Here is a 14,113-nt window from a genome sequence, read left to right as displayed (position 1 = left end):
TCTCTTGTTGCATTGAAGACTACACATACACTTGAAAGTATTTGCCTTTACAATCTTGAATCATCATCCTTATTCCAACATGCTTCTCCTTGGAAATGACGATAAAATTGGTCGATTCGGATTAGAGTTCATAGCTATATTTCCATAATACCATGAAGCAGTGTATCACAACATCACCCGCATGAATAAATTGTATGTATTTCTAATGGGAACACCTCGCTGTTGCAAAAGGTGACTATGATTTAATGATACAGCAATAAAGCAATACTATATGTGTAAGCAATGTAGAATAGTAGAGTAGATGGATAAGGGGAAAAAAAGAATGCCGAAAACTATGCAATAGAATGTTGATTGCCTTTACATTTACATGCAGAAGCACTTGTTCTTCTTTTTGGGCTCCTCATCATCCTTAGGTGCAGGCTTGGGAGCAGCAGCAGCGCGAGTGGTTGTGGTGGGAGCTTCCTTGGGCTTATCTTGTTGGGAGGTCTTTTCCTTCTTTTCTTCCTTGATTTCTTCTTGAGAGGCAGCACCTTGGCCTTTGTGCATGGTGTTCAAAAGTTTTGCAAAGTTTTCACCTTGAGTTTCTGCAATAGAGAGTTCTTTCTCAGAGGGTTGACGGGAACCATCACCGTTGGCTATAAAGAACGTGACACACAGGAGTTCGATATCCCAAGTTAGTTAATCTATATATCATCCTCCTCCATCACCAACCCCGAGTAAAGATTTCAAACATACCAACAGTGCCTGCACCATAAGCTGAACCACCTACAACTTCTGAATTGTCGAAAAGATGTGTATTGGCGAATCCAAAAGGAACGTAGTTGATGCCGTGATGTGCAAGATAAGTGATGGTTGTCCATGCAGTGCTTTCCTGACCACTTTTTTACGCGTATTGTTGATGAGCCCACTGTTGCACAAATGCTTCTCTCAAGTAGTCCCACCACTTACCCATGCTGCGATGCAGTAGAAAAGAAAATACCAGCAAATTTGCCAGCCAAGGCACCTGAAGCCCACAATTGACCAGTGGCATCAAGGAACGACTTCCATTGGGCTGTGTATGGATAAAAAGTTAAATCATGCAAAGTAGGAACGTGTAAAGAAAAATCCCTCTCACATACCAGGCATGGAACCAAAGCGAGTGGGGATACCGAGCATGAAGCCATCGGCTTCCTTGAGCTTATCAACAGTAATTACGGGATCATCGGATTTGGGAGGGGCGTGCATCTTTTCAAGGACATCTTCAGGCAATGTCTCGGGCACCTACAAACGTGTATGTATGTGAGCAACATGTCATTTTTTGATTTATAATCATAGCAATGATCATTTTTTCATTGTCGATCAAATGGGTTACCTGATAAGTCTCAACTTCGACGCCTTGAGATTCAAGGCCCTTTTTAATATGACGAGACAAGGTTTGGACGTGTCCGTATGTAGAGTAATAGAGAACGAAAACTTTGGGCATTTTTTGTTAAGAAAGTGAAAGAAAGGTCAAGGTAACACTGATTGTGTAAATCTCGCGCCGCTTGGTCATTGCTTTATACCTCCGCCCTATCCCCTTGCTTTGTAAGAAGGGAGTAAGCAAATCTTTGTCAAGTTTGACAAATCAAGCGGAGATGATACACCCCATCCGCACCCGTAATATATATATGCGAGATACCTTCGTTCCTGATCAACCTGATCCACGCTGCTTTGTGCTCTTCCTTTATTGTGTATCCTACTTGAGTAATCAAGGTGATCAAAATTCGTGCATGGTGTCGCTATTTCGTTTACTTGGATGGTATCAGAGATGGGACACTATTCATACGCAACGCAATTGAGTGATTGAAAATGATGCTTGTTGGTGCACGTGGTGATGCTCTTATTTTCCTTAATATGCATCTTGTATTGCCGCTATTCAATCATTGAAACGTCATTGTTCATGGAGATCACCAATAGGCATAGGTATTCAACCCCGTTGGATGAAGGTGTGTAGGGTACACATCACTGAGTCAGCAAATTATTCAAAGGAATGGGTCACATTTCCCAGTTAGACACAGCAAATGCATAAACGTGCGACTTGAATGATGTTCTTGAATGGCTATTAGTCAACTACCTCCGCTTGCTTACAATCCAATTTGGTCAAGAGACAATGATGGCATGTCTTTATGTAGTTGACAGTGAATGAGTGTCTTCCAAAGTGCATAACAAAGAAATTCTTTTGGGATTCAAGAAGGTGGTCATTGTCACTAAGATAGAAACGAACTTTTTATGTATAATAATGATACTAATAGGTGTGGGCATTATTCATTGCCTAAGCCTCTTTTCATGCATGATGATTATGGATGGGTGGTTTCCATGAGTGTGTTATTGATACTTGCCAAGCACATGACAACGATATAGAAAAGGATCATCACGTACATACAATAAAGATCGTTCCTGCAGCGGGATGTTTCATTTGGGGCTCACAGTCACTTTCTCAATGTTGGGCTAACTTGAATTTCAGCAGAAAGGGCGGAGAGCGGTTGTCCAAAGAGAGAAAAAAAACCTGCACACACCTCTTCTTTCAACGCACCGTCATGGAAGGGGAGAAACCACACAAGGCTCACAATCCCGGCAAGGCTGGTAAAAAGGCCGAGCGTAAGAAGGCGATTGAAGAAAAGAAGAAGAAAAAGAGCAACAATCCAAAGGCATGATCCACCCTGTCAACTTTATCCATACGATCGATCTAACCTTAACGCTACTATAGGCTTTTACATTCGCTAGTGCCGGCAGAGCCGAACGATCAGCACGTCGCAATTTCGATCTCGGTGAAAAGAAGCTCCATGTGCCATTGGTGGATCGATCGCCCATTGAAGCACCACCTGTAGTTGTTGCAGTCGTTGGACCACCTGGAGTAAGTGTAGCCATAGGCAGCAGCTGCAGCAGTAATAGAACATGTTTTCCTGATTACTTGTTGTTCTAGTGCGGCAAATCGACATTGATCAAATCGCTTGTCAAACGATACACCAAACACAACCTTGCAGAGATCAAAGGTCCCATCACCGTTGTCAGCGGTACGTACTATATGATTTCGATATGGGATGACAGTTAGCTGATAAGATGGATAGGCAAAAAGCGACGATTGACGTTTATCGAATGCAACAACGATATCAACTCGATGATTGATGTGGCTAAAGTGGTTGATTTGGTCCTTTTGATGATTGACGCTAGTTTTGGTTTTGAAATGGTGAGTATGAAAGGAGGAGGAGGAATGAAAGGATGGCAAGATACTCAAACATGATGGTCTATAGGAAACCTTTGAATTCCTCAACATTCTTCAAGCACACGGTTTTCCCAAGGTGATGGGTGTTTTGACGCATCTTGACAAGTTCAGAAACAACAAAAAGCTACGAGCCACCAAGAAGCGACTCAAGCATCGTTTTTGGACCGAGATTTATCAAGGAGCCAAGCTATTCTACTTGTCAGGTGTCATCAACGGTCGATATCCCAATCAAGAAGTGCAGAATTTGTCTCGATTTATCTCTGTCATGAAATTCAGACCCCTCATTTGGCGCAATACACATCCTTACGTCGTTGCCGATCGTGTGGAAGACTTGACAGATCCAGAGTTGATTCATTCCAAACCCAACTGTGATCGCACAGTAACATTGTACGGCTATCTACGAGGCACCAACTTGAAACCCAACATGCGTATTCATATTCCTGGTGCTGGTGATCACACTTTGGCGGACGTTTCAGTGTTACCCGATCCATGCGCTTTGCCTGACAAGGAGCGCAAACGTCTTGATGAAAAGCACAAGTTGATTTATGCTCCCATGTCCGATGTGGGAGGTGTCATGTATGACAAGGATGCTGTGTATATCAATGTACCTGGTCACTTTACCAAGAAATCAGCATTGGCACCTGCTGAACGTCAAGAAGGAGCCGAAGAAGAACATGATGATACACCAGCTGGTCCTGGAGAGAAAATGGTGATGGATCTTCAAGATGCTCAAGACACTTTGGCTGCTCGTCTTGCCGACTCTGAGTTGCGTATCTTTTCTGGTTCGGCTCCTATGCGATCAGGTGATGTCCCAAGTGATCAAGAAGACAATGAAGGTATGTATACAAAACAAGGGTCTACAATATCGAATTCTAATGTTTATTATCAGGCATCACTGAATCGCTAGAACAAGATGACACGGGTCGTACAAGAAGACGTGCTGTCTTTGGAGATGAGGATGAGGATGAGGATATGGATGAGGATGACGACGAGGATGAAGATAGCGATCAAGAAATGTTGGACAGCGATCAGGAAATGGATGATGACGAGGATGATGATGAAGTCCCTACTCGTGGTCGCGCTCTCACAAAGTTTGATACACGCAACATCCCTCGCAAAGGTGACAAAGAGGATAAGGAGGAGCGTGACAATGGCCAGGATGTCCAGTTTGCAGACAGCGACAGTGATCTCGGATTCGATGATGAGGATGATCAAGAGGATATGGTCAACATTGATGGTCGCCAAAAGAATGATGACGATGACGACGACGACCAATTGGCTGGTGAATTACGGTGGAAAGCCAATCTCAAGGAAAAAGCCAGCGCCATGTTTAATGCAACACGCCGTGTCAATCTCATGTCACTTATCTACGACAAGACCGACATTTCACCTGAAGATATTGCTAGCGGCAATTACAACCAAGATGATCAAGAGAATGATGATAACGATAACGAAGATGAGGAATTCTTCACTTTGAAACGTGAAGCCGCTGATGAAGCATCTGAAACTGTGGATACCAGTCGCGAGCAAATCAAGATGGATGATTTAGAAATCTGGGGAGATGATGATGTAAGGATGTTTTATGGTCACGTGAGAGAGACTTCATGCTAATGCTATCTCTTTTTATTTTAAAGCATTTGGATACGATCCGTTATCGTTTCATTACTGGTCAACAAACGAATGGTGAAGGTGAAGAGGGCGAAGAAAAGGGCGAAGACGAAGAGGATGAGGAAGAGGAAGAAGTCTATGGTGATTTCGAAGACTTGGAAGATGAGAATGCAAGTGGCAAGGAGGATGCCGATGAAAATGACCAGGAAGAGGATTCAGTGGAAGCCGAGCGTGAGCGTATTGCCAAACGAAAGGAAGAGCTCAAGAGGAAATTCGAGGAAGAATATGAAGAAGATGAGGAGCCTCAGATGGACTTTTACGAACAGCGAAAGGCTGAGATTGATCGTCAACTCAAGATGAATGTTGCTGAATTTGAGGATGATGATCCACACACACGTGCTCTTGTGGAAGGTCATCGACCAGGCACCTATGTACGTTTGCTCATCAAGGACATGCCATGTGAATTCATTCAACACTTCGATCCCACTTATCCTGTCCTCGTTGGTGGTTTGTTAACCTCTGAAGATCAATTTGGCATTGTCCAAGTCAGAATTAAGCGTCATCGATGGCATCGCAAGATCCTCAAGACCAATGATCCTCTCATTTTCTCTATGGGTTGGCGTCGTTTCCAGAGCATCCCCATTTACTCTCTCAATGATGGCACACGTAATCGCATGTTGAAATACACACCGGAGCATATGCATTGTCTGGCAACCTTTTATGGTAAGGGATCAAACCTGGTTATTCATTCATCGCATGCGTGGGCTGACAAAGAGGGGTGCATTTTAGGTCCTGTACATACTCCCAACACTGGCTTTTGCGCTGTCAACTCTGTATCTGACAACAAATCGGTATGTGAAAAACAAATTGTACTATGATGAGTGTATGCTGACACATTTTATGTACAAAGGCATCCTTCCGGATAAGTGCTACTGGTGTGGTTGTTGATATCAGTAAAACAGCCGAGATTGTCAAGAAGCTCAAATTGACTGGTGTTCCTGCCAAGGTCTTCAAAAACACTGCATTTATCAAGGACATGTTTACATCTGCATTGGAAGTTGCCAAATTTGAAGGTGCTACCATCAGGACAGTATCTGGTATTCGTGGTCAAATTAAAAAGGCTTTGCCGGTAAGAGAGAGAGTGTGCATGTGTGCGTATGTGGTAGGAAAGGTTCCTTATTAATATGGATGTTCGGCATTTATAGAAACCTGAAGGCCAATTCCGTGCTACTTTTGAAGATAAGGTGCTCATGAGTGGTAAGTTATTAGACGAGCAAATCTTGTGTTTTACAAGATAACTCATATGCCATTGAATAGACATCGTGTTCCTGAGAGCATGGTACCCTGTCAAGCCTCGCAAATACTACAACCCTGTTACTTCATTACTTTTATCTTCCAAGACTGAATGGCGTGGTATGCGTTTGACAGGCGAGGTTCGTCGTGAGCTCAACATGCACGCACCACAAAACATCGACTCTGTATATAAGGTAAGAAGAGATGTCATTGTATGATCCACAAAGGCAAGGTATTAAGGAATTTCTTGTTTTAGCCTATCGAGCGTAAGACGCGACGATTCAACACACTCAAGATCCCCAAGGCTCTTCAGGCTGAATTGCCTTTCTCATCCAAACCCAAGCAATTGAGGGCTCAACGCAAACAAACATATGCTGCCAAGCGTGCTGTTCTATTAGAGCCTGAGGAGAAGAAGGTCTATACCATGATGCAGCAGCTCAACTCACTTCGCAAAGACAAGGAGCGTAAACGTAAAGCTAAGGATATGGAGCGCCGTGCAGAGAATATCAAAAAGAAGGCCAAACTCGAGGCTGAGCAGCTTGAAAAGGATAAGGCACGGAGGAAGGAGTACTTCAGAAAGGAACAAAGAAATAGCAAATCAAGTGCATAAATCACCATCACCACATAGAACAATAAAATTGCATGTTGTAATAATATTAATTATCCTCTCTATTCACGTATCATCTGAGTCTCTGTTACAATCTCACCATTCTTAAAGGTGACCGTGTCACGACGTTTGTTCACATGGATACTAGCTACCAAATGCAATGGACGTGGTTGGTTGCCATTCTCCATATTCTTGTGTAGGATTTCCTTGATTTGTTCAGCGTTGATGCCTGCAGCCATTATAACGTTCAAATAGCCCAAGTTTGGCAAGCACACCAGATTTTCTAAAATGCTTGTTGTAAGGATAGGACCTCCAAGTCTCAGTGATTTCATGGGTAGATGTGGATGGTTGTATCGTAACTCCTTAGCAAACTTTGAGAATATGGGCTGAACATCACCGTCAGGGCTGAAGGCAAGGCTAAGTTCAACGATGGATGGCAATTGTGCGATCACGTTGAGTAGATCACCATCAACGATGCTGGCACCGGCATATTGCTTCTTCAAAATAACATCATGATGATGCAGGTCTAGCTTGGTAAGTCCCTGCATTCTGCTTGTACAGCGTTTCAATCCTTGAGATGTGACATTATTGTCTTTGATGTAGAGATCAAGTGTCGTAAGGCCCGAAGGTAACCTATCCAAGACGCTGTCGTCGATCGATAGGTTATGTAGAGCTACCTTTTTGAGGCTTCTCATGGAGCAACCTTGAATAATTGTACGTGTTAGCTCGTTGCAGAGTGCGTGGTCCATTATTTCCTTCATTGGCAAAAAGTTTGCGGTCAATGTGAGATCTTCCAGGTTGGGTGTCTTGATTTCGCCAAGTGCCTTCAAAGCCAACTGGGATAGGGATGATATGTCAGCGTCCAAAACTCGTACATGGGGTGCAACACGCATGGCTAATGCTGCTAACTTTTGATCAAAGTCATCACAAAGGTTGCCTTTCTCTAAGAACATGGTGCGTATTGACAACTTTGGAGGAGGAAAAGGCGCACCAAAAGCAAAATCGTACTTTCTATTATCGTCCGCAATGGTATGATCATCAAGCACCAAACCTCTTAGTTTGGGACAGTAAGCATTAAGAGCATCAACGACACCATCTAGGCAACGTGTCGTATCACCACGAACAACCAGATTGCATAATTCAGGACAATGCGGGAGGAACGTGGACAAAAAGTGTGCAAAGGTGTATACCCCTTCCTTATTATGATGCAAGATTTTCGATGTCAACTTGAGTTGTTGTAATGCCAACGGTGTTCTTGGCCGCCATATGGATGAAGGTGGGATGACTTTTTCCGCTTTATAGTCGATGTCCCGTACTTTGGATTGCCCATTCCAAAGCTCATGCAAATCGAAAACCAGGTTGATGATGCCAGGGCATAGATCGAGTACTTGTTGAATGAGTGGATACAGTTGCTGTGCAACGTTGATTAGAGCCAAGGACTTCATTGTTTTGATGTTCATGCGCAAAAGGCGTATCATCCATTGGGTCGTTTTGACATTGCAATTGCCAACACCTACACATAAGAGCAACAATATAAGTTTTCCTTTGTGGTATATAAAAGAACAATGAAAAGTACTTACTTAATGCTTCAAGATTGCGGCACTTAAGACGTACGACCAAACGTTCGAGAACTTGAGGTGCCAAATCAAAATCATCCCACTTGGCTATTATTGTGCATGTTTTCACTTGATCTCCTTTTTCAATGCGCGCAAACAAGCTATCGAGGCATTGGGTCGATATGCCGCTCGTAAATCGGAGATGGTGCCACATGCCCTCCCAAGAAAAGAGATACGTTCTCCATGTGTGACATGTCGCAGCACATACCACACGATCTCGTAATGGAAGAAATGAAAATACGTGGTTGGTAATACGCTTGCCTAAACGCTCCAATAGGTGAGCATTGGTTGGGAGAATGACGTTGTTGTATAAATGATCCAAGGTGGTCTCCAGGCTGTGATACTGAGGATGTTCTTTGTTTGCATTCGTTACGCCATTACGATAAACCCGCAACGCCTCCTCCATGTTGGCTTTAACGACGTATACATCACCAGCACATAGATATCCATCAGCAGATGCTGGTGTAATTTCCATCACTTTACGTGCATCAGCAAGGGCACGATCATGTTCCCCATCATTAGTATATGCAAGAGCACGGCTAAGCAATAATGTTGAGAGCGAATTGGTAGCCTCGTCAATGGCAGCCGTAAAATGGTCTGATGATGCTTGATACTGGTTCTTGTTTAGCTCAATTTGTCCTTGATTAAAATGCTCAAGCAATGCATCCGGTGATATACGCGCGTTTTTAATGGCATCGACAAGGTCGGGGTGCATGATGTGAATAATGAAGGGGGACAAAAGCAAGACATTGGTTCTTGTTTATATTGCAAACGACATGCTGTACCACTGTTGTTGCTGAGCAACAAATCTACTGCGGGAGATGATACCGCTTGTGGAACCTCGTACCATCAGCGTACTGCGAGAAAAATGGTTGCCACGTAGTATCCATGGTATCCATGGTAACAACAACGACTCATTACATCCATGAACGAGAGACCCACAACGCGTATATAGCTTACACCAAGTACACACATAGCCATGGATATTTAAAAATGAGGCGAGCGCTATACGTGAGATCAAGCGGTACGTGTGCACAATGAAAGAGTTCACGGCAAGTTGTATGAAGCCGAAGTAGTAAACAAAGTCTTCCTATTAGATGCTATCATTGGGATTTCCATCCTTCTATCTGAACCAAGACATTATTGTTGCATCCATAAGCGAGTTTTGAGGTCACAGATTAGCTGCGAAAGAAAGCTGTGGGAAAGAAAAGTTAGTTACACAAGGCGACAGAAATGATGTATGGTTTGCATTAAAGTGGCACCAGCTTGCACCCTGTAACGTTGACGACGTCAGCGTTTTGACCATATTGTATGGGGTTTTTAATGTGCGCAATAGCGTCGTGCGTAAAGCTTTCTCACAGCAGCAGCAAGGAGATGTAATATGGCAGATGCAAGGTATTACATACATTCCTTGTGCCAAGGTCTTTGTTCATCATCGCCACATGAACGCATTGACCTTGAAAGCAACGTGACACAGTCATCAGAGCTTTGATCGATCATCGTCGAAATGAGTCTCACGAGACAGCGGTCATCCATTCCTGGTATTCATTCCTTTTATGCATGGCACACACGATATCACGATGCATAGATGTCGGGTGGTTGATTCACCACATATCAATTAGAATCAATGTCATCACTTGGTTCATTATTCTCAAAGCTATAAGCGTTTTCCAAATAGGGCAAACCGGATGGAACTTGCATCCGTGTCCACTTGTGGATAAGGTTTCTATTCTTGTTCCCTGCATACAGTATGTCATATGGTGGGTGAGTGTCATTGGTGATCATAGATCAAAGCTCTGTTTACGCTATTGCGATGGATCAATGTGATGATCCAAGGTATTATGTCATCCACCTTGCGTACAAATCACGTCAATACATGCTTCCAGTGATAGCTAAAGACATCTAAATAGGATGGTATCCAAGCACTTTGGCCCAATAAAAAGACCTGTATCTTTTTGCATCAGCGTATACAGGCAAGTGTCATTAAGCGAGCTGTTCTACTACAGTGTCACAGAAAAGTGAATGACCTGACGCACGTCAGTGATCCGTGACAGCATGTCAGGCCTTGAGCACAATATGGGAAAAAGACTCAAAAGCCCGTGCGCCGTAGGTGTTGCCAAAACCGAAGCGCTTATCCAAAAGGGGACTGATCAGAGTTGCAAAAGCCATCAACATTGTCATATCCCTCAAATGAGCCAAACATGTTTGTATCACACGCACGTGCATCCGCATGACATGGCGGGGAGGAAATGAAGGAGGAAGGAAATGCCATAAAACATCTTGTGCTGAAATTTGTATGATAGTCCAAATACACAATAACAAGTGTAAAGAGTATTTTACGGATAAAATGGCTGGTGACATGTATGGCAACAAATGTCAAAACATTGGGCATTTAGGATGTCATGCCGGTGATCGACCCTATGCCCCATATAGATATGGTATGTGCGTCATTACATGACAACCGGTATAGCCGCCAGATCTTTGTTCATCATCATCATCATCATAACCCTGAATGCATGACGACAATCAAAGGTCCTTTAGCCAATCGGCTGATCTCAGCTGACAGCTTGATGCAACGAATACGAATAAACTTTATTCATCGCTTGACGTATCAGGGGAGGTGTACCGTGATCTCACATCTTCTCGTTGCCTAATACGTGCAAGAATAGTCTAAATCTACTCACGTATGTGTGTGACATGGAAAAATTTGCGTAGCTTTTTGACGTCAAATACACCCATAACCCCAACTATGCTTGATCCACACCAACAATGAAGCTTATGCTTTATTCCTTGTGATGATAATGATGTAGTTCGATGATGAGCTGTGTAACAAGTGGGTAGGGATGATAGAAGAATATAGAATATTCCCAAGCTCAACTGAAAAGCAAAACGGGGAGAAAAGGGAGGGGAGGGACCAGGTGGCAGGAGGCAGATGCAGTGCAACATTTATTCGATCGACTTCCTTTTCTTCTTTATTTCCCTTTCTTTCACACAATGGAATACAATTTCACCACCTCCAGCGGCTCAGCTAATTCATTATCATCCACAACAATGGCACCAGCAACAAACACATCAATGCCCTTGACACCACCTTCACCAGGAAAAGCGATCCCTCCAAAACACCCAACTACTGCTTTCATCACCAAACTATGGGAGTACGTATATTGCATATCGAGACGCGGAAGTAATTTTTTGCTAATACAGTGATATGGGCAAAAACTAGTATTGTTAACGATCCCACAAATGACTCTCTCATACGATGGTCGGGCGATGATGTTGTTGACGTGTTGGACGTGGCAGCCTTTTCACATCAAATACTACCGCAATACTTTTCGCATAACAACTGGCCTAGTTTTGTTCGGCAGCTCAATAGTAAGTATCTCTTTCAATATCCAAAAAGCCGTTCTCTCGATCACTTACAGCTGCACTTTTATTTATCTCCCCTTTGTTTGTCTATCCTCCCGCCCCAAATCGATCTCCTTTTTTTTGGGTATCCCAGTGTATGGATTTCGTAGAGTAAAAGAATCCGTTCTCATGAGCACCAACACCAGCAAAGCAGGATCCAATGACACATACCAATTCATGCACGAATTCTTCCGCAAAAATCAACGACATTTGTTACATCGCATTCGACGTAAACCACAAAACAGCGCAATCCATAACTTAACATCATCCAGCAGCAGCAGCAATCACCATCATACCCAACCCAATAGGCGTTCAAATGTAGCACACGAGGCCATGGAAAAACGATTAGATCTGCTTCATGAACAATTACGAGCCGTTGAATCCAAATACACCGCCATGCTCAATGAAACCCAAGAACTTCACAATCTGCATTCTCAGCAGCTGAAGGTAATAATGAAACGACACAATGGGCACTCATGTAACTGGTAGCTGAATCTACATACATCGATAGTTGCTTTCCTCTGTGTTGAATACGATTGCCGATACCCATGAAAATAACCCAGGTATGTGTGCGCTATCCATCTGCTGACTCTTCAACTGATGTCTTCTTTTTGCAGTCATTGTGGATTTGTATGACAAATTGGAAAGTATAATCGGTCGCGCTGAAGCCACATTGTCAAGTCCACGTACAATCCAACTACCACCCCTTGCTGAAGCTGTACAAAACGCACCGACCACACCGACCACACCCTTGCTTCCTCCACTACAAGATCATGAAATAAAACAAGCATGACTTTGTACACATGATGATGATACCTTTGCATGTGCCCTTTATTATACCCCTACTCCTACTGCTTTTGCACACGTTCTAAATAGGCTTTCCATCCAGCATCACGATATCGTTTGGCTTGGTACTCGACTTGATCGGGGTTGCCATAGATACCACGGCCGACAATGATCACATCACAGCCACTTTCCTTGATAACTTGATCAGGTGTACGGTATTGTTGTCCAAGACCATCGCCCTTTACGTCCAAACCAACACCAGGTGCCATGACCACAAAGTCCTCATCATCATGCTCGTTCATTTGATGTTGAGCAATAAAGCCAAATACAAAGTCTTGGTTGCGACGAGCCATGGCAACGGATTCGGAAGTGTAAGCACCTTGTGTCAATGCGCCCTTGGATGACATCTCGGCCAACAATAACAATCCTCGACCCAAAGGAAGACCCACATCTCTTAAGCCATGGATGATGCCTTCACCGGGAACAGTGTGTGCGTTGGTGATATGAGACCATGATGCAATCTTGTAGATGCCCTTGCCATATTGATGCTTCACAGTGTTGCCTACAAAGATAAATGTGTGTTATTCTACATTGCTCTTGATACACAATCAAAACAATGATATAGACTTGCCAATATCAGCAAACTTGCGATCCTCGAATATCATAAAGTCGTGTTTCTTGGAAAGCTGCGTCAACTGATCCACGAGATCTTGATCAAAGTCTTCAACGATATCAATGTGTGTCTATCCAATCGTGCATTGAGAACCAGGCCATTGTGACACGTATGGACGCGAAAAGTGCAGCTGCAGCGGCTTACCTTGAGGACGCAAATGAAAGGACCAACGCCATCGGCAATAGCAAGCAATTCCTTTTTGGTGGTGACATCGGCAGCAACAGAGAGGTTGGTTTGCTTTCTTTCCATGAGCTCGAAAAGAGCACGAGCACAAGCGTTGGGGTGTCGAGCAGCACGTTCACTGTATGTCTTGAAGGTGTTCATAGTCGCAAATCAAGAAAGAGAGTGAAAAAGGAAAAATCTGTTTCCGAACCGAACCTTGGCTGCCAGGATACAACGGCAGATAGGATGTCGCGCCCCGCTACTGCATTATTGTGGAGTTACATGCAATGTTGTCAATCACACACGTCTCGAGATATCAACACTCATGAAATAAAGATTGCATGATTGGAATTAAGATTGTAGAAGTTCATCTTGCCTGATATCATAGCACAAGGAATGGCATCCATGCAGTAAACACTCTTCCGTTTAGGATGAATTAGAGTAATTGGGACTATGGGTGCTTTATTGGTCAATAAACAACACTTGACATGAACATCTTTTATCTTGGGAATGGGATTGTAAAACGTTTTAATGGATGGCAAAGCAATTGTATTGATTCAATTCATGATAAAGATTTCTTTCCTTGCTAAGAGCTATTAACCCTATCTGCAGCCTTGTGTATGTTCACCATGGATCGCACCTAGCAAAATGCTCAAAACAAGGAATGTTAGTGAATCGATCTCGAAGCCAATAACCCATAGAATACTTCCCTAAAAAAGGAT

General features: G+C 43.4%; 5 protein-coding genes across 5 annotated transcripts; 2 read left to right on the top strand and 3 right to left on the bottom strand.

Moving 5' to 3' along the window:
* Nucleotides 1-363: 363 nt before the first annotated feature.
* On the bottom strand, nt 364-1,462 carry O0I10_011193 (NAD(P)H:quinone oxidoreductase, type IV; the record flags this gene model as incomplete). The annotated part of the gene is made up of 5 exons (XM_058491163.1): nt 364-635; nt 736-878; nt 949-1,051; nt 1,119-1,260; nt 1,352-1,462. The coding sequence occupies 5 exons, from the start codon at nt 1,460-1,462 to the stop codon at nt 364-366; spliced, it is 771 nt and encodes a 256-aa protein (XP_058338058.1).
* A 1,093-nt stretch (nt 1,463-2,555) lies between these two features.
* On the top strand, nt 2,556-6,752 carry O0I10_011192 (arf-GAP with GTPase, ANK repeat and PH domain-containing protein 9; the record flags this gene model as incomplete). Its single annotated transcript, XM_058491162.1, has 12 exons — nt 2,556-2,666; nt 2,726-2,872; nt 2,942-3,032; nt 3,087-3,205; nt 3,270-4,077; nt 4,131-4,810; nt 4,876-5,572; nt 5,639-5,700; nt 5,760-5,978; nt 6,055-6,106; nt 6,167-6,336; nt 6,399-6,752. 12 exons carry the CDS (start codon nt 2,556-2,558, stop codon nt 6,750-6,752), a joined length of 3,510 nt encoding a protein of 1,169 aa, XP_058338057.1.
* A 59-nt stretch (nt 6,753-6,811) lies between these two features.
* O0I10_011191 (uncharacterized protein) lies at nt 6,812-9,080 on the bottom strand (the record flags this gene model as incomplete). Its single annotated transcript, XM_058491161.1, has 2 exons — nt 6,812-8,262; nt 8,330-9,080. The coding sequence occupies 2 exons, from the start codon at nt 9,078-9,080 to the stop codon at nt 6,812-6,814; spliced, it is 2,202 nt and encodes a 733-aa protein (XP_058338056.1).
* Nucleotides 9,081-11,899: 2,819 nt separating this feature from the next.
* O0I10_011190 (uncharacterized protein) lies at nt 11,900-12,563 on the top strand (the record flags this gene model as incomplete). Its single annotated transcript, XM_058491160.1, has 3 exons — nt 11,900-12,217; nt 12,282-12,333; nt 12,388-12,563. 3 exons carry the CDS (start codon nt 11,900-11,902, stop codon nt 12,561-12,563), a joined length of 546 nt encoding a protein of 181 aa, XP_058338055.1.
* Nucleotides 12,564-12,618: 55 nt separating this feature from the next.
* Nucleotides 12,619-13,553, bottom strand: O0I10_011189 (orotidine 5'-phosphate decarboxylase; the record flags this gene model as incomplete). The annotated part of the gene is made up of 3 exons (XM_058491159.1): nt 12,619-13,118; nt 13,188-13,299; nt 13,374-13,553. The coding sequence occupies 3 exons, from the start codon at nt 13,551-13,553 to the stop codon at nt 12,619-12,621; spliced, it is 792 nt and encodes a 263-aa protein (XP_058338054.1).
* Nucleotides 13,554-14,113: the final 560 nt, after the last annotated feature.

Source organism: Lichtheimia ornata (genome assembly GCF_029851405.1).
Source record: "Lichtheimia ornata isolate CBS 291.66 chromosome Unknown scaffold00084, whole genome shotgun sequence".
NCBI classification, from domain to species: domain Eukaryota; kingdom Fungi; phylum Mucoromycota; class Mucoromycetes; order Mucorales; family Lichtheimiaceae; genus Lichtheimia; species Lichtheimia ornata.
The sequence above is the reverse complement of the archived record's forward strand: the minus strand, read 5'-3'. Positions and strand labels throughout refer to the sequence as shown.